At 38.3% G+C, this 26,228-nt stretch overlaps 1 protein-coding gene across 16 annotated transcripts in view; it reads right to left on the bottom strand.

The window, feature by feature from the left end:
* MARK3 (microtubule affinity regulating kinase 3) overlaps positions 1–26,228 on the bottom strand; it is a 64,168-nt gene that overhangs the window by 21,239 nt on the left and 16,701 nt on the right. For all 16 annotated transcript variants that reach the window (XM_080396034.1, XM_080396042.1, XM_080396047.1 and 13 more), the window contains 11 exons: positions 23,421–23,474; positions 15,925–15,973; positions 15,116–15,181; positions 12,548–12,618; positions 7,038–7,094; positions 5,896–6,132; positions 5,687–5,806; positions 4,892–4,991; positions 4,521–4,633; positions 3,580–3,733; positions 1,905–2,122 (listed from right to left, as the gene is read on the bottom strand). In XM_080396034.1, the coding sequence (XP_080252160.1) occupies positions 1,905–2,122; positions 3,580–3,733; positions 4,521–4,633; positions 4,892–4,991; positions 5,687–5,806; positions 5,896–6,132; positions 7,038–7,094; positions 12,548–12,618; positions 15,116–15,181; positions 15,925–15,973; positions 23,421–23,474 (1,239 nt within the window). The remainder of the gene's footprint in view (positions 1–1,904; positions 2,123–3,579; positions 3,734–4,520; positions 4,634–4,891; positions 4,992–5,686; positions 5,807–5,895; positions 6,133–7,037; positions 7,095–12,547; positions 12,619–15,115; positions 15,182–15,924; positions 15,974–23,420; positions 23,475–26,228) is intronic.

The raw sequence follows: 26,228 nt of genomic DNA, 5'->3' as shown, positions 1-26,228 counted from the left end.
TCAGTGATTTTTTTTTCTCATCATATCACTGATTTTAGGACTTAAGTGCTCAGTGAGAACACAAACTCATTCCACCTCAAACCTTCTTCAACTTCAGGACAACATGGTAACTTCAACATTCTTTTTTTCCTTCTAGATGCATGCCAACACTGTAAGAAATAAAACTCCCTAGTAAGTTCCAGGAATTGTGTAAGAAGTCAGCGCTTCCCTCCATCCCCAAGAGTCAGAAAGCAAAAGACTATATCCAGCAGGGAAAAAAAAACCCAAACAAAAAGGTAAAAAACAATCAAACAGCTTCCACTGTCTGACAGGAAGAGCTATGAACAGAGAATTTTAAACATTGACTGAATGACATAACAAGTCTGATTCCATCTTCACCACCTTGTACCACTGTTTGCAAAAGATCACTTGGATCACTGCGCACTGCATCAGAAGAGAGAAGTATCCTATGGTTATAAGCTCAAATTTTATTGCAGCTATAGTAGTTTGAAATTTGAAGTAAGGCTACTGGAGTAAATCCCCAGGATTTGGGCGTGATGTAGAATAACAGATCAAAATGCTAAAGGTACTAAAGGTAAAGAATGTTGTAACTGTGAGATGAGGCTCTTGAATAAAGCACTACACAGTACTGAAGTCCAATGTAGGAAAAAACCGATTTGATTATCCTATCATGTAAGTATAAACAAAATCTGAATGGTTTCTGGACTGATCAAAAACCAAGGGAAAAGGCAGGGGACCACAAAAATCAGAGAAGGGTCCCCCACAATCATGAGCTTTTGTTCACATTTATGAGTAACAGCTGCTACCATAGAAGATGTGTCTTCACATGTAATCTCTCTGCCAAAACCCTCCAGCCAAGTCACTATCAGCCACTGAACCAACTGGCAATACAGTGCCAATAAAGTAAAACAAATCTTATTTTACTTCTTTTGCTTCAGATTGTTAAAAAGCCGTGAGCTCAGAAAGTTCTGTTATAAGTAATGGTGCTAAGTATATGACCAAATATTACAGCTTTGTGGGATAAGTTGTTTTTTTTTAAAAAAAAAAAAAAAAATCACTCCATTGTAAGTTGAATAAAGGACTAGGAGGTTATTTCTTCTGAAAAGAACTTTTTTCAATACAAAATCCTGATGTTTTAGAAATTAAATGTTACATGATGAGAGTTAATGAAATCTGCTTATGAAAACAGATTTCCAGCTTTGCCTCAGAGGGAGGCACCACAGAGTATACAAGTTAAAGCCAAACTGTACAAAGGATTTTCTTTCTTTTGGCACACTGCCTACTGCTCGACCCTGTAAATTTACTAGTTATGCACCTTGGTTTTGTTGTTTCTGAGGTTTAGGGGCTGGCGGAGGAAGCCCACAAGGACAAAAAGCAGACACTGCTTTTAAAAATGGGTTGAAATACACTGACAGGTTTTAGAGCTACATTTCTTTGATAATCTTAACATATACTAACTATGACCTGGAATAGCATGTCGAGAACAAAGATTAGGTGGCTTCTTATACACATGAAACTATAAAAGAGGATAATGAAATTAGAGATTTCACTCTTCTGTACAAAGGCCACAGAAGAGTAATTGGTGATATCACAATAACTCATATGAAATTTCAGGGGACAGCCTTTGGTTTCAGTTTCTTTTTTTCTTTTTTTTTAATTGGTCTTTAAATACCCAAATTATCTCTGTTCACTAACAGATATCCTACTAACTACTTCAGGAATATAAAAGAGGTAACTTGAGTAGCTGACTGATGCAGGGAAAAAAAAAAAGCAGCAGTATAAGATATTTACATTTACTCTTGATGAATGAGAAGTAAAATCAGCACCACTAATAAATCAACAGTTTGACACTTTTTCACCCTTCAAAAACATGTAACTTTTGATAAATAAGTGTTTCTACTTACACTAGGAACCGCTGAACTTTTCTTACGTTCGGGAATATCAGCCTTATTGGGATTGCTGGCATTTCCAAGCATTGGACTAGCCGGTGCAATTCCTCTTCCTGCAACAGCACTACTGCTGGATTTTCTTGACTGAATTCCTTCCTCTTTGAGGTCACTGTCTGTAGTACTAGTCTGGCTTCTTTTGGGATATGCCACTACTGAGGGGATGGATGGTCCAGCTTAACATACAAACAAAAGAAACAAGTTCAGTAGCTGTTTTTCACTACAATACAAACGTATTCACACATGAGAATCAATGTCATTAACACTGGGAATCAGAGCTGCAGAAGCTCATTACTGAAGTTATTGAAATACTGTATTTTAGAAGACGGTAAATACTACTTCATTCCCATGAAATAATTAAGAATTTAATGGAGGTTTCTGGTGTTTTGAGTACTGACACTGGTTTGGCCTGCTAGGGAACACCCTTTAGAGTCATCTCTAAGAGACTTAAGTAATTACCCATTCATTCAAATCAGATGATCCTTCATTAACATGAAGCTGGCACATGCCATTCAAACCAATTTCTGATAGAACTGGGCTCCTGAGACAGGTACCTGGTGACACAACCCTTGATCACCCGCAGCACTAATGGCCAGCTGACAGCGCCCCTGTAACAGCTCAGAAGCAAGGGCAATTTGCCACCAGCCTCCCTGGGTGTGCTGGGAACAAAAAACTGCTCCAGCATACCTGAGAATGAGGCAGTCCCTTCAACAGTCCCGAGCTCTCTCTTGCTTTAATAGGCTCCTGAACACTGGGAAAAGCCTGTGGGGATGTCAGGATTGTGTTTTCTGCTGTCAGTTACACTTCCTCAGAAGAGGATACATCAAGATACATCAACTTCGTAGTTAGTGTTTTAATAAAAATGAATCAAAAAGTGCATACATATATACGCACACACACATATAAAAATACAAAAATATATAAAAGCATCACAAAAAACCAGCAACCGTCATCCCAGGAGAATCCCCCAAGGAAAGCAACCTCTGAATGCACTTGAGGTATTTAAAAGTAGGCCTAAACAGGCTCCTTTTATGAGTTAGCATCTGAGCAGGAAAATGTTTAAGATAATTAGAAAACCCTGAGCTACTACCTTGCACACTCATTAAAGAGAAGAGTTCTAAGTTTGTCTGAGTCACTATTCTTTAGAAATTTAATTCCTGCAGAATTAAGTAGTCAAGTGACACTACCCTCAGGAAACAGGAAACAAGAAATATTGGCAAACTGACATTTCTTCAAGTTTTAGACAAAAGCTGACCTACTAGTGTCAAAAGAAACAAAAGCTGAACAGACATACAAGAGCATGGGGGAGGAGTGCTGTGCTTTTCATGAAAAAGGGGGTTGCCACATTCTCTTCAATTTGTGAAACAAGACTTTCCCAGTGTGGTCAGGAATGCAAGGGACAACACAAGGCAGAATAAGAGAATTAAGTTGGTGTATTCAGCATTCCATTTTGAATGCTTTATTACAAAACCAATTTAAAAAAAAATCAGTTATTCAGTAAATTATTTAACCACCATGCTGTGAGCTACGCTGTTGTCATCCTCCTTACCTTTGGGGGATGGAGACAAATGCAGAAACCAAACAGAACTGGAAGTCACTATATTCTGCAACACTGAAAACAAGAATTGCTCACCATGATCACTGTACCGCCGCTGTTTCTGGCTAGAAGATATGCTTCTCTGAACTTTGTGATGAGGAGATTGTCCAGTGCTATTATTGAGATCACTACTTGGCCTAACTTTGGCAAGTGAAAGATTGCTGCTGGAGCTTGAATCACTCGCATCCAACTACAATACAAATGAGAATATTAAAACAAGAAGTTCACACAAAACAAATCAAACGTCCACCACATTACGGAAGCAGTAACAGGGAGGCAGAAGGAAGATGGCTCTGGTACACAGGAAAATTTGTGACAGCAAGGAAGTTGCTTAGAGGTTCCAACTTCTCTAAAGATTCTTGTGTAACTGTCCTAGGTAAAAACTCAGTAGAATTTGCAGTAGTGGTCCTCAAAAGACCACCAGAAAAAGAAAATTCATCTCTACTTTCAGTACTCTCTCCTCAGAGTTCTCCAAGATTTTAACAGAAGGAGAGGATACTTTTCATAGAAACCACCACACCAACTCCTCAAGCAAAGAAACCAAGAGCAGGTTACTGATGCCAAGCCCTCTCAGCATCCTTTGGAAAGGTAATCTGCAATGCAAGACCTTTTTTTAGCTTGACTGGTCCTGCTCCTTGGTTCTCTCAAAATATTTACAGCTGGCTTATTCACACTTGAGCTCCTAGACTAGACAGGACAGTAACCGGCATACGAAGTCCTTCAGAGGACTAACTGCTGAGCAAGCAGAGTAGTTTTGGGGAGCCTAAAGGCAAGAGCTTATTAACTCAGATCAGGGTGGGAAGAAACACAGCATCATTAGGACAGTTGACACTGATGATTAGATTAATGTGCTTTTAAGTGTGATGGGACTTTGTGCAGGAATGCAATGCCTATAGTTACTGACTTAATTTTTGCTTCTAACTTTGCTAAGGACACCAATTCCTTTGTTTCTTTGCATTTGTAAGAATGACACTTACTTCTGATGATTTCCTTCCTAGCAGTAAGTATGTAGCTGTAATTTCATCATACTTCATTTTACTAAGGGATTCTTGAATTTCTTCTTGAGAATATCCCATTCCTACCATAATATCTAAAAACAAACACACATTCTGTAAGTAATAGAAACACTCAGATGTTTAGGCTGGCTAAGTTCAAGAGAAAGAATGGAACATTTAAAGAATTTAACAAAACAATTAAGTGTCAGAACATAAGCCTGATGAAATATCAATATTAGAAGATTAGTTACTTATTCCAAACAGCAAACAAATACAGAGTGACGGAAGAAAAAAAACCACCAACCCACCCACATCATGCAAACAGTATCATATTTTGAAAAATACTCAATTACCTATTCTTTTCTGGTCCGAGATGTCTAGTTCTGGTTCAACGAAAGGTTTAAGTTCATCCTCCTCATGCCCTGCGTTGATCCACCTGTCCTTCATAATTTGCTATAAAAGAAAGGCTTTTTAGTACGATACACGTAGCAGCAAACAAAAGGAGCTAATGAAAGAATTCCCTTATCTACCAAACACTAAGGCCTTTTCTAATTTTTCCTTTCTAGAACAGGCCCCAACACCTACTCAGTTTTGTTTTGCTCCAGTCAGAAGAATCAGCTTCGCACATCAACCCAAGCTGCTTCCCAGTCAGCTGTATTCTAGCACTCTAGCACACAGCTGAAAGCTAAAAGCCACACAGACCAGGAGCAGCGCGACAATTCTGACAAGTAGCAGGTCTGGCTTTTCTCCTCCATGATGGTACAAAATGCAGGCAAAAGTCAACCACATCATAACTTAGTAGCCAATACTTCCAGTTAACATTTGAAAATGCAGAAAGTGTGGAAATCATCCTGATGGATCATCCATTAATGCAGGAATCCACAAGGTAACCACGAGGAAAAGTTATATGACATACGCAGTGTACTTTCATAGTCATTTTGAAAATAGCTGTGGAGTCAGGTGTCTTGTAACCCAAATAAACATAATCTTAAAAAGAAATCATATGCTTCACTCAACAACCTCCCCTTCCCAAACGAACTCCAAATAAACTGTTCAGGAATACTATGACAGTAATAAGTTACCGCTCAAAAATACAGTTTGCAAAATAGAAGACTTAGCTTTCTGATGCACCTTATTTGTGCCATTACCTCTAGAGTGCCTCTTTTTGTTGGGTTTAGCACCAGGAAACGTTTGAGGAGGTTTTCACAGTCTGTGGACATGTAGAAAGGAATCCTGTATTTTCCCCTTAGCACTCTTTCTCTAAGTTCCTTGGTAACAGAAGAACAAACAGTAAGTTGTAAGCAGCAAATCAATTAATACACTACATAAACATGCCCAACGTCCCACAAAAACGCACCTTTAAGTTCTGTCCATCGAAAGGAAGAGATCCACTCACAAGAGTATAAAGAATAACACCTAAACTCCAAACATCTACTTCAGGTCCATCGTATTTCTTCCCTTGAAAAAGCTCTGGAGCAGCATATGGTGGGCTGCCACAAAAGGTGTCCAGTTTATTTCCAACTGTAAACTCATTGCTAAAACCAAAGTCAGCTATTTTAATGTTCATATCTGCATCTAGCAATAGATTTTCAGCCTGGAAGAGAAAGAATGGTTTGCAAAATGAACTTAAAATACTTGATTTACAATGCTATTGTCCATTTTTACTCATTCTTAAAAGGCAAAAAGCTGAAATATCTGTTAACATTCCCTTCCTTCCAAGGTCTTTAGGTATATCCCTTAGTTCAAAAATCTCTCTACAACAGCATCAGGCTGTGGAAGCTGTTATGCTGCCTGAAAACTGTGTTATTACCATCTATCTGTTTTCTCCACAGAAATGCGTCCTGAGTTATTTTAACTTATATTTTGATCTATTAAGATGGAAAGATGTAGTTGTGCTAGCCATATTTAATGTGGCATTTTTCCAAAAGCTTGGTAATATACATAATCTTTAAACTTTTTTCAAGTGGTTTTTTTTAATTGGTGGTGTTTTATCTGTGGTTTGTTGGCTTTGAATTACAAAGCTATGATATATTGAACAAGTTCTTTGGCATCGCTATTAATATGAAAGGCACAGTTTAATGAAGGGATATACCATTTCATGCCAAGCTACAAAGAAGCCATACTTCAGCTTCATCATCACAACTGGTAATTCATTTTGTTTGAGACCAAAACTTGTCATATCTCTACGAAAATAACTTTTTTTTAAAAAAAAAAAAAAGATCTCATAGCTTAACACTGACTTGCATGGGATTTTAATCTGACCACAGGGTGAGAAGCTATCTTTCAGCAGCCATTAAATTTCTGTATTTAAAAGCCTTACAAATCCTCTCCCCTTTATTTGAAGTTGTTCTATACTATAAACATTCCTCAAAACTTGTTATAATACATGCAAGAAAAAATAAATCAGAAAGCTTAATATACACTACATTTTATCATTTTATATTACACCCACAGGTACAGAAGCTGACACACACACTTCACACACTTTTTCCTACTCACCTTGAGATCTCTATGAACAATATGCTTTTGATGGCAATACTGCACTGCAGATACTATCTGGATAGAAAACAAACCCAATTATATAAGTGACATCTCAAAGAAACAGGAGTTTTAATCAAAAGTTCAATATTTACTACTAAACTTGACATGTACTTATCCACTCAGAACTACTTAACCAACTACTACAGTGACCAGCGTATTTGGGGAAAAGCTGCTAAATAACCTGAGTGTTTGTTATTTGATCTATTTGGTTTCTACTACACTTGAAAGAGGATTTTGTTTTTCCTGTGTGGCTAATTATAGACCAGTAGAAGCAATGACTTTCAGAAAGGTTACTGAAGTCTCTCCATACCAATGCTGTATACAGCTATAAAAGCTTTCCCTCTAGACAGAAGTTTTCCAGTTCCTCTCCAAAGGTGATTTTTCATGCTGCAGCATGGAGAGAAAAAGGTAAGAAACGGTCTGGAGAAACTACTGGGAAACAGATTGTTTATCAAAATTTATGCAGTGTGAAGCAACTATGCATCTGACTGAGGTCTGCTGTCTGAGTGCATATCGTTTATTGTATTTTGTACTGCACAGGAGCAGCAAGCACAATGGAAAAAAAATATCTGTGTCTCTCAAGTGTAACAATTTCTTCAATCATAATTTGTAAATATCATTAAGTTTTTCCTGCTTTATACAGCAAATTATACAAGCTACTCACATAGTACAATGTCCTAGTACACTGCTTTAATCATAAGCACTGCTGAACTCTATGCCTTATTGTCACATGACTGCAAATGTGGTCAAATACATTTTACTGTCATGCATATGTGGTCAGAATTGAGGCAGATGCTATGACTTCTTAAAAATAAGTGGAACTGTACATAATTTACTGTAATAACTATGCTTAATAATTGTATTTCCATTCTTTGTTAAAGATCAAGATGATTTCCAACATAGAAAGATAAGGTATCACTACTGTTACAAAAATAACTCATGATCAGACTGACCAGCTTAGCATAACGATCTTCCTGTACTGTTAAGAAGTGATGGCTCTCTCTCCCAGTATTTTGGACAGGTCAAAGCAAGATTCTGGTGGGTCAAAGAATTGACCTACCAGTCAGTTTTACATTTGAAACTTGAGCACCAATGTTACGATCTTTGTGCCCCTGTATTATTGAATCATTCACATGCAAAACGCCACTTTAGAAACCAAACAGTCTATGACAAGTTGAAATATTTCCACTCTCTACACTTTCATTCTGTTTTCACTTGTTCCTTTATGTATTGGCTCCCTCTTTCAGACTCCCAAGTTCAGCTTTTTACAGTTACTGAAACTGTGAAAGTGCTCCCATGTCACCACTTGTATCACCCTTTCAATTTTCCTTCCTTTCTTCTCTGCTACAACTACTTCAGCACCAGTCACAAGCTCACTCTGCAGGGGCTTCCAAGGCTGACAGCATGACAAACACCTCAAGCTTTATTCGGGACTGCAGAGACTCAGCACTATACCACTTGCTCCTAAACTCCTTTTACTTTGACTGTCTAAGGGTTGAAGGTCTAGCGGATGATCAATCAGTAGTTTCCTTTGGAGGCACTTTTGAACTACTCTGCATTGCAAAAGGATAGCACAGATTGCAGAAGTGAGTCCAACCTAAATGGAAGGGAAGTAATGCAACATGTATGACATCAATAATTGAAGAACAGCAGTCAAAACTGAATAAACAACAGCACAAAGCATGGCTGCACTGGATTGACTCCCTTGTCTTCCACCTTCCACCGCTTCCCATCGACAGCCCCCTACCCCCAACCTACTTGAGCATGAGAAGTTTGCTGGTGCTTGGCAGGTGAGCAGAAGAGGAGAAGAAATGGAACACCTTTTTGCTAGAGGTGACAACTGGCACATTAAAATACATTTCTTGGGAGGGATTTAAAAAAAAAAAGGTATAATCACAGGTTTTAAAAAACAAGTTAGAACAAGTTACCTCTAGACAGAGAAACAATTCTTCACAAGGATTAAGTGACAAGAGGATAGAGAAATGACCTCTCAAGGTCCCTTCCACACTGCCACAAGTATTTTGTTTCTTAATTGCAACATACAAGACTGACTTTGTGGACTTTTTTATTCTCCAAGATCTGTCCTAACATCTACCAGTATTAAAAATTCTAGTTTCTGCAAGGAATCAGGGGAAGACTGAAGGAGGCTGGGTCTTACTGGCTGCAGTGAAGGAACAGAGGGAACTCATACACATGAATTTTGGGAGGCCCTCTACCCTGAGTCTTGGCTTCCCATTTTTGCATTAATTTTTATCCAGACAGGCAGATTTTTATATGGAAGAAGGATGGTAGGATGGAATCAGAACTGCTTGGAAGCCTGCACTAAGGGAAGAGAAACGAAGTGACATTAAGAATGCAAAATGTTCTGGATTTGAATTTCTCACACATGGCTGCACAAAAGGAGTTTGAAATGGAGAACTGCAGAGCACAGCTACATTTTCAGTGTTTGTACCCTCTCTCGTGTTACTTGTCGAGCATGACTGGAATAATGTGATCACTGTCTTTTACATTCTTTTTTCCTGCTAAAACCCTTAAGTATGCATAACAAAATGGACCAAAAACGCAATATTTTTTTTAACAAGCAAGGAGGGGAGAATTACCAAATTCTGTTCTTTGCCTGCTAGAGAGGAAGTACCTCCTCAGACAAAACACAAGTGTTTGATCCAGAAATCACACCTACTAAAAGAACATGATCTGAAAACAAGATATAATACAACCTATTGTAAGAACTAAGTTCAATATCATGGCACAACTGTTTCTTCAGTTTGAAGAGAGCCACCGTCTGTTAAACCAGTTAGCAAATTAAAAAAAAAAATCCCTATTATGTCATGTCTCTATCTAACATAAGAACAGCTGCACTGGATCAGATAAAAGGTCTACAGAGACCATTCTCCCTCCAACAATGGCTAAAAGCTGTAAGAAGCTATTTGGGGACTACAGTAAGATGAAATTAATATTATGACCTGTAAACCCAGTAAGATCTAGTTTCCTTTAACTGTCCCACAGCCAGAGTCCTAGTGCCTTATAAATCCCAAGCTCTGATCAAAACTGCCTGATTTCTGTTCTCTGTGCATCCCCTTCTCTCTAGCAAAGCGCAATGAGCTTGTGGTATAGTTTCTCTTGTCAGGTTATTACTAGAATTACTGGGTTCTTTTCCCCCCCAGGCAGTCATGCTTTTGAAGCTCTCAAGAACCACCCATTTTTAAGATCAAAATCCTCTAAAACTGGTTGAACTTACTAGGTGGGAAGTCAGCTGCTGAGGGAGGACAGAACACAGCTGCCTATGCTATGAGACAAGACTTACAAGAAGAAACTGAAAACACTTATGTGTATTCCAGTGATTCAAATGAGGTCCCTGTATTACAAACAGCATTTTAGTCTACTAAAGTACAAAAAAAAATTTCAAGCTGAGAATCTGAAGTACATAAAGTCAACTCTTGATAGGTCAAATACCCAGCTCAGCAGATAACTACCTTTTAAATTCATTCCCTTCATATTGCTTTTCAAAAACAAAGTTAGACATATCCTGTTTTACCCATATTATCCCATAAAATTAAGCACTAAGTGTACCTGTAAAACTTGTTTGACTTGTTTTCACTTAAAGAGGAGTCAAATTGTTTCGAAAAAAATAGGTAACTATTGAACAAATGCACAATTTCAATGGAATTACTGCAAGATCTTTTTCCACACAGCTCCTGATAAAAGAAACTGAGGACACAGAGCAGAGCACTGTACCAGTAGGAGTTTTCAGTATTGACATCTGAGAGAGAACAGCAAATCCTCTCAAGTTACTCTTGAAGCTCTTCAAGTGACATTACAAACAGCAAGGCAAAAGTCTAAGATTTAGAAGAGATGGCTGAAGCAGGAACAATCGCGCCACAGCCCATCATATCTACTCCAACACAGCAGAGAAACATATCAGAAACCCTCAATCATAAAGGAAAGTTCTCTACCTGCCAGAGTATGAAAAGGAGGGAAGCAGCTCTAAAAAGACATGTAAGATTTTGTTGAAGATGAAGAAAAATTTTCCTTACTATCAAGCTGCAGAACTCCAGTAATCACAAATCATTGCTGGGGATATAAAGTCTGCAGCTGCTTTTTTTTGATTGCTTGTTTTTTGGTAGTTTTGTTTTGGTTGTGGTTTTATTTTTCTCCTCCCCCAAAAAACGATTGAAGAGGGTAAATAAAAGATTTGAAGACAAAACAAAGGAACAAGGATTTTACAGAAATACTTTTGTTGCCTCCTTACATTGGGTTAAATACATATCTGTTTTTCTTTACTTTCATAGCTACTTTTGAGCTTATTGCCTACATTGCTTTCACACAATTCTTACTACATGAGACAGCGGGAGCAAAACAGTTGTGGCAGTTTCCTAGTTCCCACATTTTTCCTTTTGGTCATACTACCCACACCACAGAAGTATGAAAAGTTTTCTTTACAAGACATTTTGTGAAAGTCATTAACGAATTTGCTGCAAATCTATTACGTTAAATTTCTTCTACTTTTGTATGGCTATGCCTAAAAAGCGAAGCTATCAGAGCCTCCCCTTCCAACAGTGAAACTGACTTGACAGTGTTGCAATTCACCTGTTTAAAACCCCTACATACCATTTAATAAAACACTCTTTGTCTCTATTCATTATTTTAAAGTGTCATTAAGCAGGAGCATAATTTTTATATTTATTATTTTTCACAACATTATCTAGGTTATCCAAGTGACCAAAGGGATGGAAATAATGTAGGCATTTACAAACTGCTGCACAAAAGCAGAAAGAGTACCTCAGACCAGTCAGACCTGCAAATAAAACTCTAGGTGCTACAAGAGCAGATATTTGGATTTAAATTAGTTACACAAAAATATTTGGTTATATTTAATACTGCTTTACTGTAGAATAGAAATGCTTTTTATGCATCAATGAAATTACAACATCTTTGCAGGGCCAGTTTATCCATCATAAAAAAAGCTAAACTAATAAGATATTACTTTTCTGGGATTTTTTAGGACAATTATTAAAACTCCATCTTTTCATGGAAGTGGATGGATATGAACAGATCCCTGTTATATGCCCTGCCTGCATTTTGAAACTGGCCCGTTTGTTGCCTGTTACATTTGAGTGACTTCCAAAAATGTTACAAACCAGCTGAACCAAGGATATATGAAATCAGCCCAGAGGAATTGCATTTCAAAATGGAATACACTTCCAAACCAAGCAGCCACTGTGTTCTGGCACTCCTGGACACCCTGGCACACTGCACTAAGGAAACGAGCACCACTGAATGGACTAACCCCTTCAAAGTACTACTGTAACCCAATTTTTTCCTCATTCAAGGGCTACAAGTCCACAACATGCTGAACACTGCTAGAAGTCAAGTGCAAAGGACAGCTGTTTTAGTCATTTCAGCATTAAAAACTGGGGGGGAGGCGGGGGGTGGGGTGGGGGGATAAGGTTTAGGAATGTTATACATACCTGTCTAAATTTAGCTCTAGCCTCCTTTTCCTTCATTCTTCCATGTGCAACCAGATAGTCAAACACTTCTCCTACAATTCAATAACGAGATACATTAATGTCAATTTCAGAATCTAGAGATTCCTCCCTAGCAGTTGCCCACAGCAGCTTCACTGGAATGACTGTACTTCAAGCTTATGATTACAGGTTAGCCCAACAGACCAAGGCACAATTGGCATGTAATTTACTACACCATCATCTCTTATACAAGAAAATAATGAATGACTGGATATAGGCAAAAAACCAAAACCATTTCCTAGCAGTTCTTTATGATAGAAACTGAGCAGCATACTTCTGTTTTATAAATAAAGATGACATGCACCACTTCACAGACTTTCTCACAAGGGTTTCCTTCTTTTGCCCCACAAAAAGTTTCATATACGAGAACACCTGATGATGTTTCTCAGTATTGTCACACCAGCACTAGAATTTTTCATTGTGCGTGTGTATAAAGTTGTTCTAACCAAAATCAGAAATCTTAGCTTTAACCTAACCTTGGAAGAAGTACCCACAAGGAAAGTCACAATAATAAGCGTAGCAGGACACACTGATGCAATCCATCACACAACCACCAGATCTATAAGATACACTCAGAAGGATTGCTCCTGAACAAGCCCAACGTTGTCTAGCTGTGAATGACTAAAGATTACTGAAGTAGTACTTAAAGCAGTACTAAAGACTTGTTGCATTTTGCTTTTTTTCCCTTTAACCAATCCAGCCATTTCAAAGCACATCAATACAGACTACAACATTTGAGCTTTAGGTGCAGCCAACTGGCCCATGGAACACTGACAGGTTTGAGACAGCATAGGAGATTTTCTTTGCTTAAAGCCAGTAGTCACATACAGAAGAAATCTTACAAACACAGACTGGTACACGGTTTCAAGAACTCTGCTAATATACAAAATAAAAACCGTAGAAGTGGATCAAATATCTAAATATTCTCTACTGAGGAAGAAAACATTGCTTTGCAGACAGCCACCTCACAAGGGAAGAGCTGAGTAACTTCACATTTATTTTTGAAAAGAAGCAACTCCACCAAATTGGAGGAAAAACCCCAGAGTCATACAACAGGAAAAGCAACAACTGAGCAATCTGAGGCAATATCAGAACTTTCCTAACAGCTTTATTTCCCTCTGTAGTGTATTATTTAATACTCAGCTTGGCTAGCTCTCAGCTGTATGTCACAGCTGTTTCTTCAAAAACCTTGAAACCCTGAACACTTCTCCATAATTCAGGGAAAATGGCACCAAATTTATCCCATTTATGCAAAGTGTTGCAGTTGTAGCAACAGTTTCTTTCATCCTGTAGCCACAGAGTTCATACGTATCATGTGCAACCAGTATCTTGACAAAGAGGAAATCTGGGAAACTGATGCCTGCCACTGAGATGACCAACCATTCCTGTCTTGCACAGCACGGCACAGGCAAAGGGTACTACTCACAGTATCCCTCCACTACCCTAAGATCGATCCTCACTGCTTTAAAGAATCTCTGGCCCTTCTTCCTCCTAGAAGCTAATCACTAGATGGCAACAGGACTTCACTTTTAAGTCCATCAAACAGCCCCACAGATGCCTCCAAAACCATCTGTATAACCAATATTTTAAGAGTATTCTACCAACTTTGTTTCTGTTTAGATAGATCTTGGCTGAGCATTTAGGGAGCTGCTAGAAGAAAAGATAGGCAAGTTGAGAATCATTACTTAGTTCGCTGAACTTCAGGTAATCTAACATCAGTCACAATTCAATGCTGATTTTCTCTGAAAAGAAGTCTCCGTACCTCCCTCCCAAAACTAAAGAAAAGCAACAACTATGTGAGATTCCCAGCTGCTGATGCTAAAGGGTCACACTGACAAACTGAGCATTATTAGGTTTTAGCCAGCAAGGAGTAACTTAAGCCCAAATACCTTAATTCTAGCCCTGGTGAAAATACCTGACACTGCATGATGCATGCTTCCCACCTTTCTCAGCAATCAGCAATAAATGTTTGTTCCTCCTAGAATGGCATAAGGCTAAGCCTAACAATTCTTGGCGGCAGAAGGTCTGTGATTAATATATATCAAATGTTATCAATATCTAAAAAACAGAAGTTGCAGTGCTCATGCTTTTGAAAGCAACATTTAAAGAAACACAGAAATGTTTCACCTGAACATATTTTTGCTAAATATATGAAATAGGACGCCAGAGGTAGGGAGTGGAATGCAATAAATTGAGAAGGTTGGCATTTGTGATGGACAGGAACAATCAATGGCTGAATAAAGATTTCCATTACATTTGAGTTGTGAAAACAACCCAAATGTTACTAATTTGCAGTAAGTTCAGAAGCTGGTTTTACAAATTATAATTACTTATGATGCCCGAAGAAGCTCTAGAGAATACTAAAGATTTTGCTTAATATTTTACACTACCATTACATCAATATTTGCTGAAAAAGAAAGCAAAACTTTAAAGAAAACTTTAAAGAAAGCAAGTGCTTTTTCCCACTTGGCAATTTGTTTGTACGTGTCATCACAGCAGAGAGGTACTTACCTCCACTTGCATATTCCATTATTAAATAGAGAGTTTTTTCTGTTTCAATGACTTCAAAAAGCTTCACTAGAAAAGAAAGCCATTTATTAATCATTTAACTAGCTGCAGAGGTATCATGTTAACCCCACAGAGAATTCTGTTGGAGAAAAAAAACCCAAACTATTTGCTTGTTGCTTGACAATATCAGACTACTCCTCTAAAGAAGCTTTTCCTGTCTAATGTTCCTAAATGGGAAATACCATAACACATTTAGTCAACTCATACAGAGCACTCTGTCAAGAAAAAACACTTTGCTTCTGTTATATGAGAAAAGCAACTAAATTAAGCAGAACTTCCATGGATTTGATCATCAGCAATAGCCATTTTTATGCACTGAACTGGCACACATGATGACAAATGAGCTTTCAGTCAGTTTGCTGACAGTCCTGTAACAGTACTACATCATTTAAATGTACAATCCTGAACATTTTCTTGACCACTTCTTGGTTTTGTAATGTACTTATTTTTAATGACAGCCTGATTTCAGTCAAAACCAGTATTATATTCAAAAGGAACAAAATTAACAGTTAGTTATGCAAATAACTGTTTTGTGCAATGGGACCAAAACAGGGTTGGGTTTTTTTGGTTGTTGTTGTTTTGTTTTTTTTTTTAAACAAGGCTCTGAAAAAGTATTTATTTTACAGTATTTACTTTACAGTAAATTGACACCCTAGTGCAGAATCATCTTTTAAACTCATACCTCAACAATTGTTAACAGTGAAAAAGCTAAAATTTCTCCAGCTGGAAATTATGTGAAAGAAACAAGGTACCTATATTTGGATGATTTAAGATCTTCATTATTCTTACTTCTCTAAAGAGCTGAAATAAACATAAAACATGAAATAAGTTAACAAAATAGGTTCTTCCTAAAACCTGGTTATTTTGATATACTTATTTAAACACAAAAGGCAAACATTACTATTAGCATTTCAATGCAGTTCATGAAATAAGCACTTATTTGGAGGGAAGAGTTAAGTGCCTGCTTCTTTTAACACCTCTCCCAAAGCAAGTCAACCCTCAAAAACCTGAGAACATCCACAAAGCTCAGGAGAGAAGTGATCCTAGTTCTGTGGTGTGCAGACTTTTGGGGCCAGAAAACCGTTACGAGTCCACACAGCTTCTTGCTGGCCAGAACATCTCAGGTGATCTTTCACCCCCTTCACAGAAAATACTGTTTCCAAAGTTTTGTGAACCCTCACCAGAGCACCTTTTGAAGACCACTGCGGAATGTTACCAGTATAAATTCAACATTCTTTGGTACTTCATTACAGCCATGGAACTACTGTGCTACAACAGGAACTCACAGGTGAAAAACCAGCGGCTTATATCACACAAAAAGTGTGTCACCCAACTACATCAGCAAGGAGCAAGTTTTAGGGAGAGGTGGGGAGGCAAGGCTCCCCTCCACCCCCGGCTCTTCAGAAGCATTCCTGCAAGGTGACTGAGGCACAGTAGCATGTAGTCCTGGGTCTGTCACCACAGCTCCACTGACTCATCGCCAGACATCCAGCCTCCAAGCCTGCTCAGCCAGTACAACACGCTGAACATACTTGCCAAAATTAATAGGGCAGAACGCAAAGAGTGTTTTCCTGACCCCAGCAGAGAGAAGAAACACCATTACTTCAGTGGTACAGTCTCAAAGGGATCAGCCTGCTCCCACCCTCTTCACCATCCACCTTCTGATGCAACAGGATGGTACTGCTTCCCTTTATGCAAGCACTGGTGTTAACCCAGACTGACACACAAGGTCCAGAAATGAATTTAACAGAAAAATCTCACAAAACACAACTTACCCGAATAAAACCACTTCATCTCTAAGTCTTCTGTGACAGCTCCCTTGCCCACCCCAGCACATCTGTTTTGGCAGGATGGATGACAACTGCCCATTTCAAGCTGCAGCATGATGTCACATCATCGGTGCTGCATCCAGAGACTACGTACCGATAGAAAGGATCTTGCTCCCCACCCCAACACTAACACTCATGTGAAGAGGGTTTTGCTTGAGTAGAGATTTGCAAAGAGTTCAACATTGCCTGTCACACTGAGTAAATTTTGCCCTCCTACAACTGGATGACAATATAGGAATGGCAAATGAAACTGGTCTATTACTGACGAGCTGTTAATTATTTTCACCTCTAAAAACTCTTATGCAAAAAAGACAAGTTAATTCTAAAAATGCCATCAATGTTGCTACTGCAATATAAAAGATTGCTTTTAATGAAGTTGGTTAAAAACAGATGAAGTAAAAGTAGTCCCACTTCCCCCAGAAAAGACCCAAGATAAAAAATTATTATAAAACAACCTTTTAAGTGCAAATACCATTGTATTTGGAAAACCCAAAGAATTCTAGGCAATACGCTGTAAGGCTGTCAAACATGTAGCTGTTCTCCCTCTGCAGCTCCCCCCACGCCAGCCCAAGACTCCAGAGGGCTGATGTTCTTAAGCCTTGATTATTTTTTAACAGCATGCTTCAAAATGCAGGAGTAATCAAGAGGTTTTATTATAAACCTAACATCAACTTCTACAGGCATACCAGTAACGTTAACAGATCATATTGAATTTAGTATAAAGAGACTGAAGCAGAACAAGAGTCCACAGCAACACAGACATGGGAGAAAAGAAAGAGTTTTGTAAATAAGAGACAACAGCATTGTTATTAAGAGTAAGGAAGCAAAAAGTGCTGCTGCAAGACTTGCCTCAGGTCAGATTTCAGATAAAATGAAGACATTTAATATGTCTACATGTATTACTAACGACTCAAAAATCTGTAGGTGTACTTAATAAAAGCAAAAAAAAATCAAAAATGAAACATTGGAAACAAATAGAAAACCACCAAAGATTCAACAAAACTAAATCCTTGTGCCTTTGTCTTTTAACAAAACAAAATGCAGAGGGTGGGAGTTAAATAAATAAAGGGGAGTTGGTGGTGTCCCAATTTGGAGACCAGCTGTTCTAAGCATTCTCTGCTTTCTGATGTTTCTAGAAAGGCTAAGTTTTGGGGAGTAAACCTCACTGCACTGCCCAACAGCCCTTCCCCCCCATGGTACAGCCACACCTGTGAATGGTACACTACCTGAACACAGAGTAAAATCGAAGTTTTCCAAATGCTTTTAAATATCTTATTATCATTATCTAGGTTTGCCTGACACTTCATCAGATGACAAGCTGCTTCAATGCAATCAGGATTGATCAAGTGAGCTTTTGGCCATGCAAAATAAGTTTCAAAAACTGTGCATGCATGTTTCCCTCTTCCCCCAGAGAAGTAAGTAAATTGCCTTTTTCTTTTTTTTCTTTTTTTTTTAAACTATGTTATTTCTGGAGCTTTTTCATGTGTTATTATACAAGGTAGACTACTTCACCATCTCTCTCAATCATCAGAAATTTAAAAGCACCTGAATCCATAGCATTTTTCTTACTCTTCATTCAGTTAATCTGAACTGGTCTACAATATATTCTGAATTCTCCATTAATACTTGTAATTACAGTTTATATAACTGAAAGCCTCTGGTCAGCTTTTAAATTTTTGAAGACAGTTTGCTTAATTCACTCTCAATTGATTGTTGATATCTTCCACTCCAATACTCAGATAAAGCCTATTGGTTCAGATTTTCACCAAGGGCAACTCCACTGCTGCACAGGTAAAGACCTTGGCTGTTACTCAGCCGTTAGCCTATTTATCATCACGTCACACACCCCCCAAAAAAAGATGAATTCACAGGATTAAGTATGGGAATACAGGCAGTCATAATCAATGCCACCAAACAAGAACAGTCAGCTAAGGGTAATACAGAATAAGACAGTAAAAACGAGGCTAAAATTCACAGTATCATCATCATGTAAATGAATATATTCACTCCCTTTTTTTTAATAAATTATGCTGACTTGGCTGGAGCTACCTACTTCCACTATTATACACTGTACATTCTGATGGTCTAATGTGATAAAGGAAGGCTCATACCACATTTTGGGCTGTTCTAAATATAACATTGGTCCACAAGATGACTACTCTGCATTACTAACATAAACGAAGCATGTCAAAAAGTAGCTTCTACATATAAGCCATTTGTTGAAGTGGGTGACAAGAAAAAAAGCTTTTTAAGAAAAGACTATTTTTGTCTCAGAGGAAATTAAAAACATAAATACTTGAGAATAGGATATAACCACCAACAAATTCTTTATTACACTTTTAGTTAAGATAAATACACTTCAGACTGTGCTCCCCTCATCAGTTTAAATGTTATGTGTGGCACTTTTGACACAGGCAGCAACTTCCACAGGGGTATCTGGAAATGCTCGACATTGTATTATGTATTATAATCTATTTCTGATAGAGGAATAAAATGTGAACATCATACAACTTCCACACAGTATGCTGAAAAACAGTTTCCCAGATTTCATTCCCCCCAAATATCATGTGCATCAACTTCTAGCAAATGAAGTAGTAATTATCATCATACAGTAAAACTCACTGCAAACAGCCAGGTATGATAAAAGCCCACACATGTGCAGTTCTCTGCCACAGGAATGCAGAAGTAGGTGTAACATCAGAAGATGCAATGTGAAGGTTCTCAGTACAGAACATTTTCATACTTTTAGGAACCTGCTTGTCATAATGAGACCATAAAGGCAGACAGGCAACTGAAAACAATGCTTATTGGTTTAATTTCTAATATTGAGCTTAAAACCTACTCCAAATTTGTTGAACATCTCATTTTCCATCAACAGGAGCTCTACAAGTGTTTCTAGGCAAAGACAAAGATCCTTAGTCTGCCAGACAAATGGCGTTCAGCTTTGTTGTGGTCTGTCCTGCGACTGTAAGCTGTGTTAGATATGGGGAAAGAATCACGTTTAATTAATTCTGCTAGCCAACAAATTGAGGACAAAAACCCCACAAACCAGCAATGGAAGCACAGACACATACTGAGTAATAACCTTGAATCAATTTTACTTGAACTTTATTATGCTTACACATCCAAAACAATAAAGGAGTAGGGGGAAAAAAGCACACATCTTTTAAGCCAACTCTCTTGGAATACAGCAAAAGACAGATTAAAAGTGTTCCTCCATTAGCTATTGCAAGGGTTTCAGTAATAAATTATTTTTAAAATACCAAAAAAAATCTGCTAGAAAAGCAAGTCAGTACACTTGTCAGATGCAGAGCACCAGCATATCCTGGCCTCCTCCCCCCAAAGGGGAGGCTTTCACGAGGTGTCCCAAGTCAGCTCAAGCTAGACCTCTGTATTGGGTTCCTCCTGATAAAACTGCTCACTGAAATATGCTCTACATAGAATTAGGAGCCTCAAGCAGAAAGCCTTTAGACAATACAAGTTTGCCTCAAACAAACCACAACTTGAAAGCAGAAAAAAATACCTTCACAACAGAAAAGCCTGGGCATTTTAAATATCATCCTTCTCTTGCAGCTTTTAAAATACTGATTAACCCATGATCAGAATGGACATGGTCCATGTCAAAACTGATGTTTAAGAACTCTAAAAAGCATTAGCAAAAAAATGGCCCAAACAAGTGGGAAAACTTTCGTGCATAATAAACAAAAATATTTGGCTGAGGAGCTAAGTTCTAAAAGAAAAAAAAAAAAAGAAAAATGAGAAGTGATTTAGTGCTATTACATGGGCTTGGTAAAAAAACCCTTGCATATAATGGAATTGCTAATTCAAAAGAAAAAAAACATTATTTTTTTTTTGTCTAGAGGGATGTGAACTACTGTAGCATCAGCATTTGTTTCCACTGAGACCAATATTCACTGGAACTGACTACACAAGTAGATTTGTGGAGAACTGTGATTATGACTAACACCACCAACATGGGAAAAAAACTCTAAGAATTCCCTTTTCTTTCAAAGCAGGGAAGTACCAGTTACAATTTCCTCTTCACTAAGCATGAGCAGCAGAGTAGTAATTAGGTCCTAAAACAACAGTTAAGAGTAGCTGCACGTGGCTACCACTGACTTCCTCAGCAGCAGACAAGAAACCTGACTCTTCTGAAGAGCTGCGCTGCTGAATATCGAGCTGTCAGGACTGCAGCCGCCTGTAGCTTACTGTGAGGGCATACCATGAATTACTGCTCCAGAAAGCAAAGCAAGTCTTTAACAAGGTTAACTTCTTCCCTGCAGCTGAAGTATCACTACTGAAGATGTAATACAAAGAAATCAGAACCAGCACCCTTAATCACCATTTGTTTCCCCACCTAAGGCTGGCTAGGGTATGCAGCTACACTGCAGCTGAAACACTATATACCACACCCTCTTCTCAGCACAGCCACCATACCTCAAATATTTTATCGCTCTTTCCAGAAGTGCAAGATCAGAAACATTTCCATCTTAGCTTCCCCTGCATCTACAGCTCACACGAGCAGTTGGCTTCAAATGCACCAAGGCTACAGCACTGCTGACAACATCGGGGGGAAAAGGGGCAAGGGTTTGCAAAAAAAGCCTTGATCAAGCAAAACTGGTAAGTAATACGCTGTGCATTCACTGCTATGACAAACAGGCACTTAATTTTAAGAATATACTTTCAATTTTTGAGTTGAGAACACTGACATATCCTGCTAATTTTTTTCTGTGCTCATTTAACAAATGAGCTTAGAGAAGAGAGCCCATGAGCAATCTCACTCCCCAAATCTGATCTGACTTCTACCCTGCTACTTCATACTATTCTACCAGAGTCCCATTTAAGAAACAAGTGGTAGACAAGACCAATTTAGAAATTACACTTCATAATCTAGTTACATAAATTGTAAATAAAAATGAAGTTACAATGGAGACACGAGTGGGCACTGAGCAGGCTGAAACCCAGGAACCAAAAGGCCAACAAAGCACACTTCCAGCTTGTGGCTTTGCCAGCTGAACACCTGTCACTTGTAAAAAGGTTTGCTTTGTACCTTAAAATGAGCTCAAGCTAGTATTATGGCCCAATCTCAAAATAACACCATTTGAAAAACTAAGATTTTACATTTTTGCCTGAAAAGGTGACCTCTCTACCTTTCTCTGACCATTCTTCCTATGCCCTGAACCATCCCTTTCACATCTCACAGCTTTTGTTTCTCTAAGTGATTCAAGCACTTAATTTTTTTCAGGTATTCCAAGCTGCACAGATCTGCCACAGATCAACTTCATCTAATCCATCATATTACCTAATTTGCATTTCATTTCCTCCCTGCTTACCCAGAAATTGCCAATAACCTCAGGGATTAAGCAAAAAAAAAAAAAAAAAAAAAAAAAATCTAAGACAACTGGAACCACATTATCTGCTTTTACTCCGTCCACATTCAGTAGGAAGCTGCTACCTGCTCAGATGACAGAGCTTTTTTCCTGCATATTGTTCTTTGCCTCTCAGCAAACCATACGATGTAAGAACTTGTGTGGCTTTTCCAATTTACTTTTGCACCATTAATTTTGATAAAAACAGTTTGTCACATGACCTTTTTAGTATTTGCATAAAATCCAAATGTGTATATTCTCCAGTTTACTCTAGTTATGCTATTTAATTTTGTTTGCAGGTAAGTTCTCTGTATTCTCTCATTCAAACAAATATTGCAAGGAGCTTTTTGTTATCAAAGTGCTCAAAAGTAAATAAAAAGCCTTTGACTGCAGCACTTAAAAGGACAGAGTCTAAGAAGTCCTAGGTAAAAGTAACATTTAAATGTACTTCCTGCAGGCACTCCAAAGCAGACTGGCCTGCTTGATGAAAGAGCAAGATTTATCACTACTTTCTGAAACAGATAAGGCAATACAACTGTAACAGCACATTAAGCATTTGAGGCTAGAGGGAAGAAACCAAAATAGCCATGCCTCAATTTGTTCCATAAAACTGCATCACCTCTCCTGCTGCAAACTACATTAAAGGTATAGACACTGCTTAGCCTTCAGTCCAGAGGCAGTATTTTCAAGGCTAGTTTAGAAGGACAAAACATAAGCTTTGTAAGTTTAACAGTGACCAGCATGAAGGAGAAAAGGCGGCGTGACACCAAACCACGAATGTCCTCTCCACAGTTAGCTGTGCTTGGGAGACACAGGAAGTGGCTAACACCACTGTTTTCTCAGTTTACAGCTTTGTACAAGTTCACCTTGAACAACTGCAGAGCTGTCAAAAATATCTGTTAGAAAACTAGTTATTAAACACACTAGTCAGATGCGTGCAAGGTATGCAATGCTTCACATTCTCCAGCACAGGCATTCAGGGTTAACAGAAGGAGGTGATAAAATGAAACAAGTTACAATACAGTTGAAAGATCAAATGTAAAAACCTACCTTTTGTAGACTAGTTGGGTTCAGCTGTGTTTTGTCAATTATTTTTATGGCAACCTAAAGGAAGAGTTCATAATCAGTATTTTCCGTATGAACAATGCAGCAATATTACAACATGGTCAAATCCAGTAACAGAAAACATGCAAATTACACAAAACTCACTCAAGTTTCTTCAGCAACTTACGTACTTGTATTTGAACTAAAAACGTTTGGAATTAATGCCTGAATTGTAATTTGCTTCTACTGCAACAAACTAAACAGGAGAGTGGAAAAAATTCTAATGTTTCAAGCATATTAAGGCAAGAAGCTCACTTAGTCTTCTGCTTGACATTAAGACCATCACACTTACTACAGGGGAAGCTCCAGCAACAGAGTGCAGTGTTTATTTACGCAGTCTGATTACAGAACAGGTTACACAGTACTGACTGGGCATTGACAGTTTATGAAGATGCTTCTAAAAGCAGAGATTTCAGAGCAAATTAAAAGTAACTCCACAGAGATTTTGCAAGAACCAAGTTCACCTTTGGAAAGTCACTAAATGTTTGTATCAATTTGCTCCCTGACAGATATGAAAAGTATTGCTTGGACATCAACAAAAACCCACTGGCTGTAGTACAACAATTTGGGCAAGTTCATTCCTTTACTGGTTCTTTTTTTTTTTTCCAGTAAATACTGCACAGAAATACTAAAGAACAAAATAAAATTTCCACAAAATAACTGAAAGAGAAATTCAGCACCATGGTAACTACTCAGAACCTGAAGATTTCAGGCAATGAACAGGCAACAGAGACAAGCTCCAGTGCAATGCAGTTTGGATATAGGATGAGTTAGAACAGGAAACTGGAATCTTTCTAGAGTTACATGCCAATTGGTATTTTTCCTTTCTAAATTAAAGACTAAACATACCAGAACAAACTCTACAGAAGCCAAGGAGATGGTGCCTCTCAAAGAGGCAAAGTGCTGCAACTCAGCCAATTATAATACCTCACCAATACAAAGCGAGGGCTTTCAATCCCCCTTGAATTTTTGGCTCAAACAGTAGGTGCTGCTGCTCCCCATGCCACAGCTTCCACTTCCCTGTGTCTCTTGGTGCTGTCTTTGTCATCTCATTAACTTGGAGTTGGCCACATATGGAATTAAGAACATCTTACATCAAAGCAAATTTATTTCCCTATATTCAAAGTGCAAAACCATGTGGATGGATCATCATGATGGAGAGGGTAAGAGGGGAACACAGTGTTCAACACTTGGATGTATCACAGAATCATATGATGGATATGGTGTTTTCTGAAACTGAGATTTAAGATTTATTTTGAGCACTTCTAGATGCAAGATACAATGAGGCGTCACCAAGAAGCCATCTAAGAATACTTTTGTTTCAGGGAGCATCTTCTCCTAAGGTATGCTACTGAAATTAAAGATCATTATTTCCCAAGGCAAATTTCCATTGCAAAACCTTGAGAAATCACTTCAAAAATACAAACAAGGAGATAAACACATTAAGCAACAGGCATTTTTATGTTAGCAGCTGTGTATGAAACCAGAAAGATTTTTATCTCTACTGTCACACCTGTTGAACTATTGTCACAAAAATAACAAAGTTACTTATTTCCCACAATCTCTTATAAATCCATGCTGAACGTAGAGTGACCACTGCCCTCACCAGCAGCAGGTAACATTACCTGAAAGTCACCTGGTGTCCCAAGACCACCCATGCTACAGAAGATGGCTCTTGGCTTGGTAAGTGCATTCCACTCAGAACAAGTTGTATTGTGTTCTGAGCTGTAGTATTCTGGTCAATCTTTGAAAGATGTAAACTTGTTTCAACCCACAAAGCCTTAAGCTATGGGGTTTCTGCAAAACACAGCTCACCTCTCTGACCGTGCATTTGTGTCAGATAATCAGAGAGGTCTCTGCCACTGGCAAACAAATTCAGCCCTGGAGATACAGGGAAGGTACACACCTCAGTTTTCTGAAAGGCAGACTCACAGGCCTATTCAGTGCATTAATTACAGCCTTGAAGGCAGGATGAATTTAGAGAATTCCTATAAACATGCATACTGAGAGTACAACGTGTTAACACTGATTTTGAGAGCTTGAACCCATCATCAGAACAAGGAGCAATTTCAGGTGCCTTGATAAGGTCTGCAAACCACAATCAAAGGGAGTCTGCCCTCAAGAATAGCTCTGAAGAAAAAGAAAATCCTCCATTTTACTAAGTGCAGTTAATAAAGCATCAAATTGCCCTCTAAAGCAGAAACTTTGCTCTCTTCACGCAAAGTGAATCTGGAATGGTTTCAAGTATTGTGTGCTATGGCCAATGCTGGAGGAATGCAAGTCCACCTACACTGCTACACCACTGCATCAGCCATGACAGTGTGAGATTGTTAGTAGAATTAGAATAAACTTTACTTTCACCATTCACAGTAACATGACTTAACGTATTCCCCCCTACATGATTTGAATGGGAGAGTTAAAGCAATCAGAAGTTGAGACACTGAGCAAATTGCTCGAACTGCTACCACTCAATGTTTTCTCCCTCTTAAATTTCATTTTTTCCAAGGGAAGAACAGAAAGATGATGACAATGGATCCTGAAAGAATCCTGTCTCAGTAGGAAACTTCAACTTCCTGGCTATTAACTGAACACATGCCTTTAACAAACAGAAGGATGCATTTATTTCTGGCTGCGATTCCAACCACCTCGGTAACAGCAAAAGGTAGTTTTATCTTTTAGATTAATTTTGGCAAGTACAGAAAACCTGTCAGAGGAAATATCCTTTGATAAATTACAACAGAAAATACATGGCTT

Source organism: Falco punctatus (genome assembly GCF_963210335.1).
Source record: "Falco punctatus genome assembly, chromosome: 7".
NCBI classification, from domain to species: Eukaryota; Metazoa; Chordata; class Aves; order Falconiformes; family Falconidae; genus Falco; species Falco punctatus.
The sequence above is the reverse complement of the archived record's forward strand: the minus strand, read 5'-3'. Positions and strand labels throughout refer to the sequence as shown.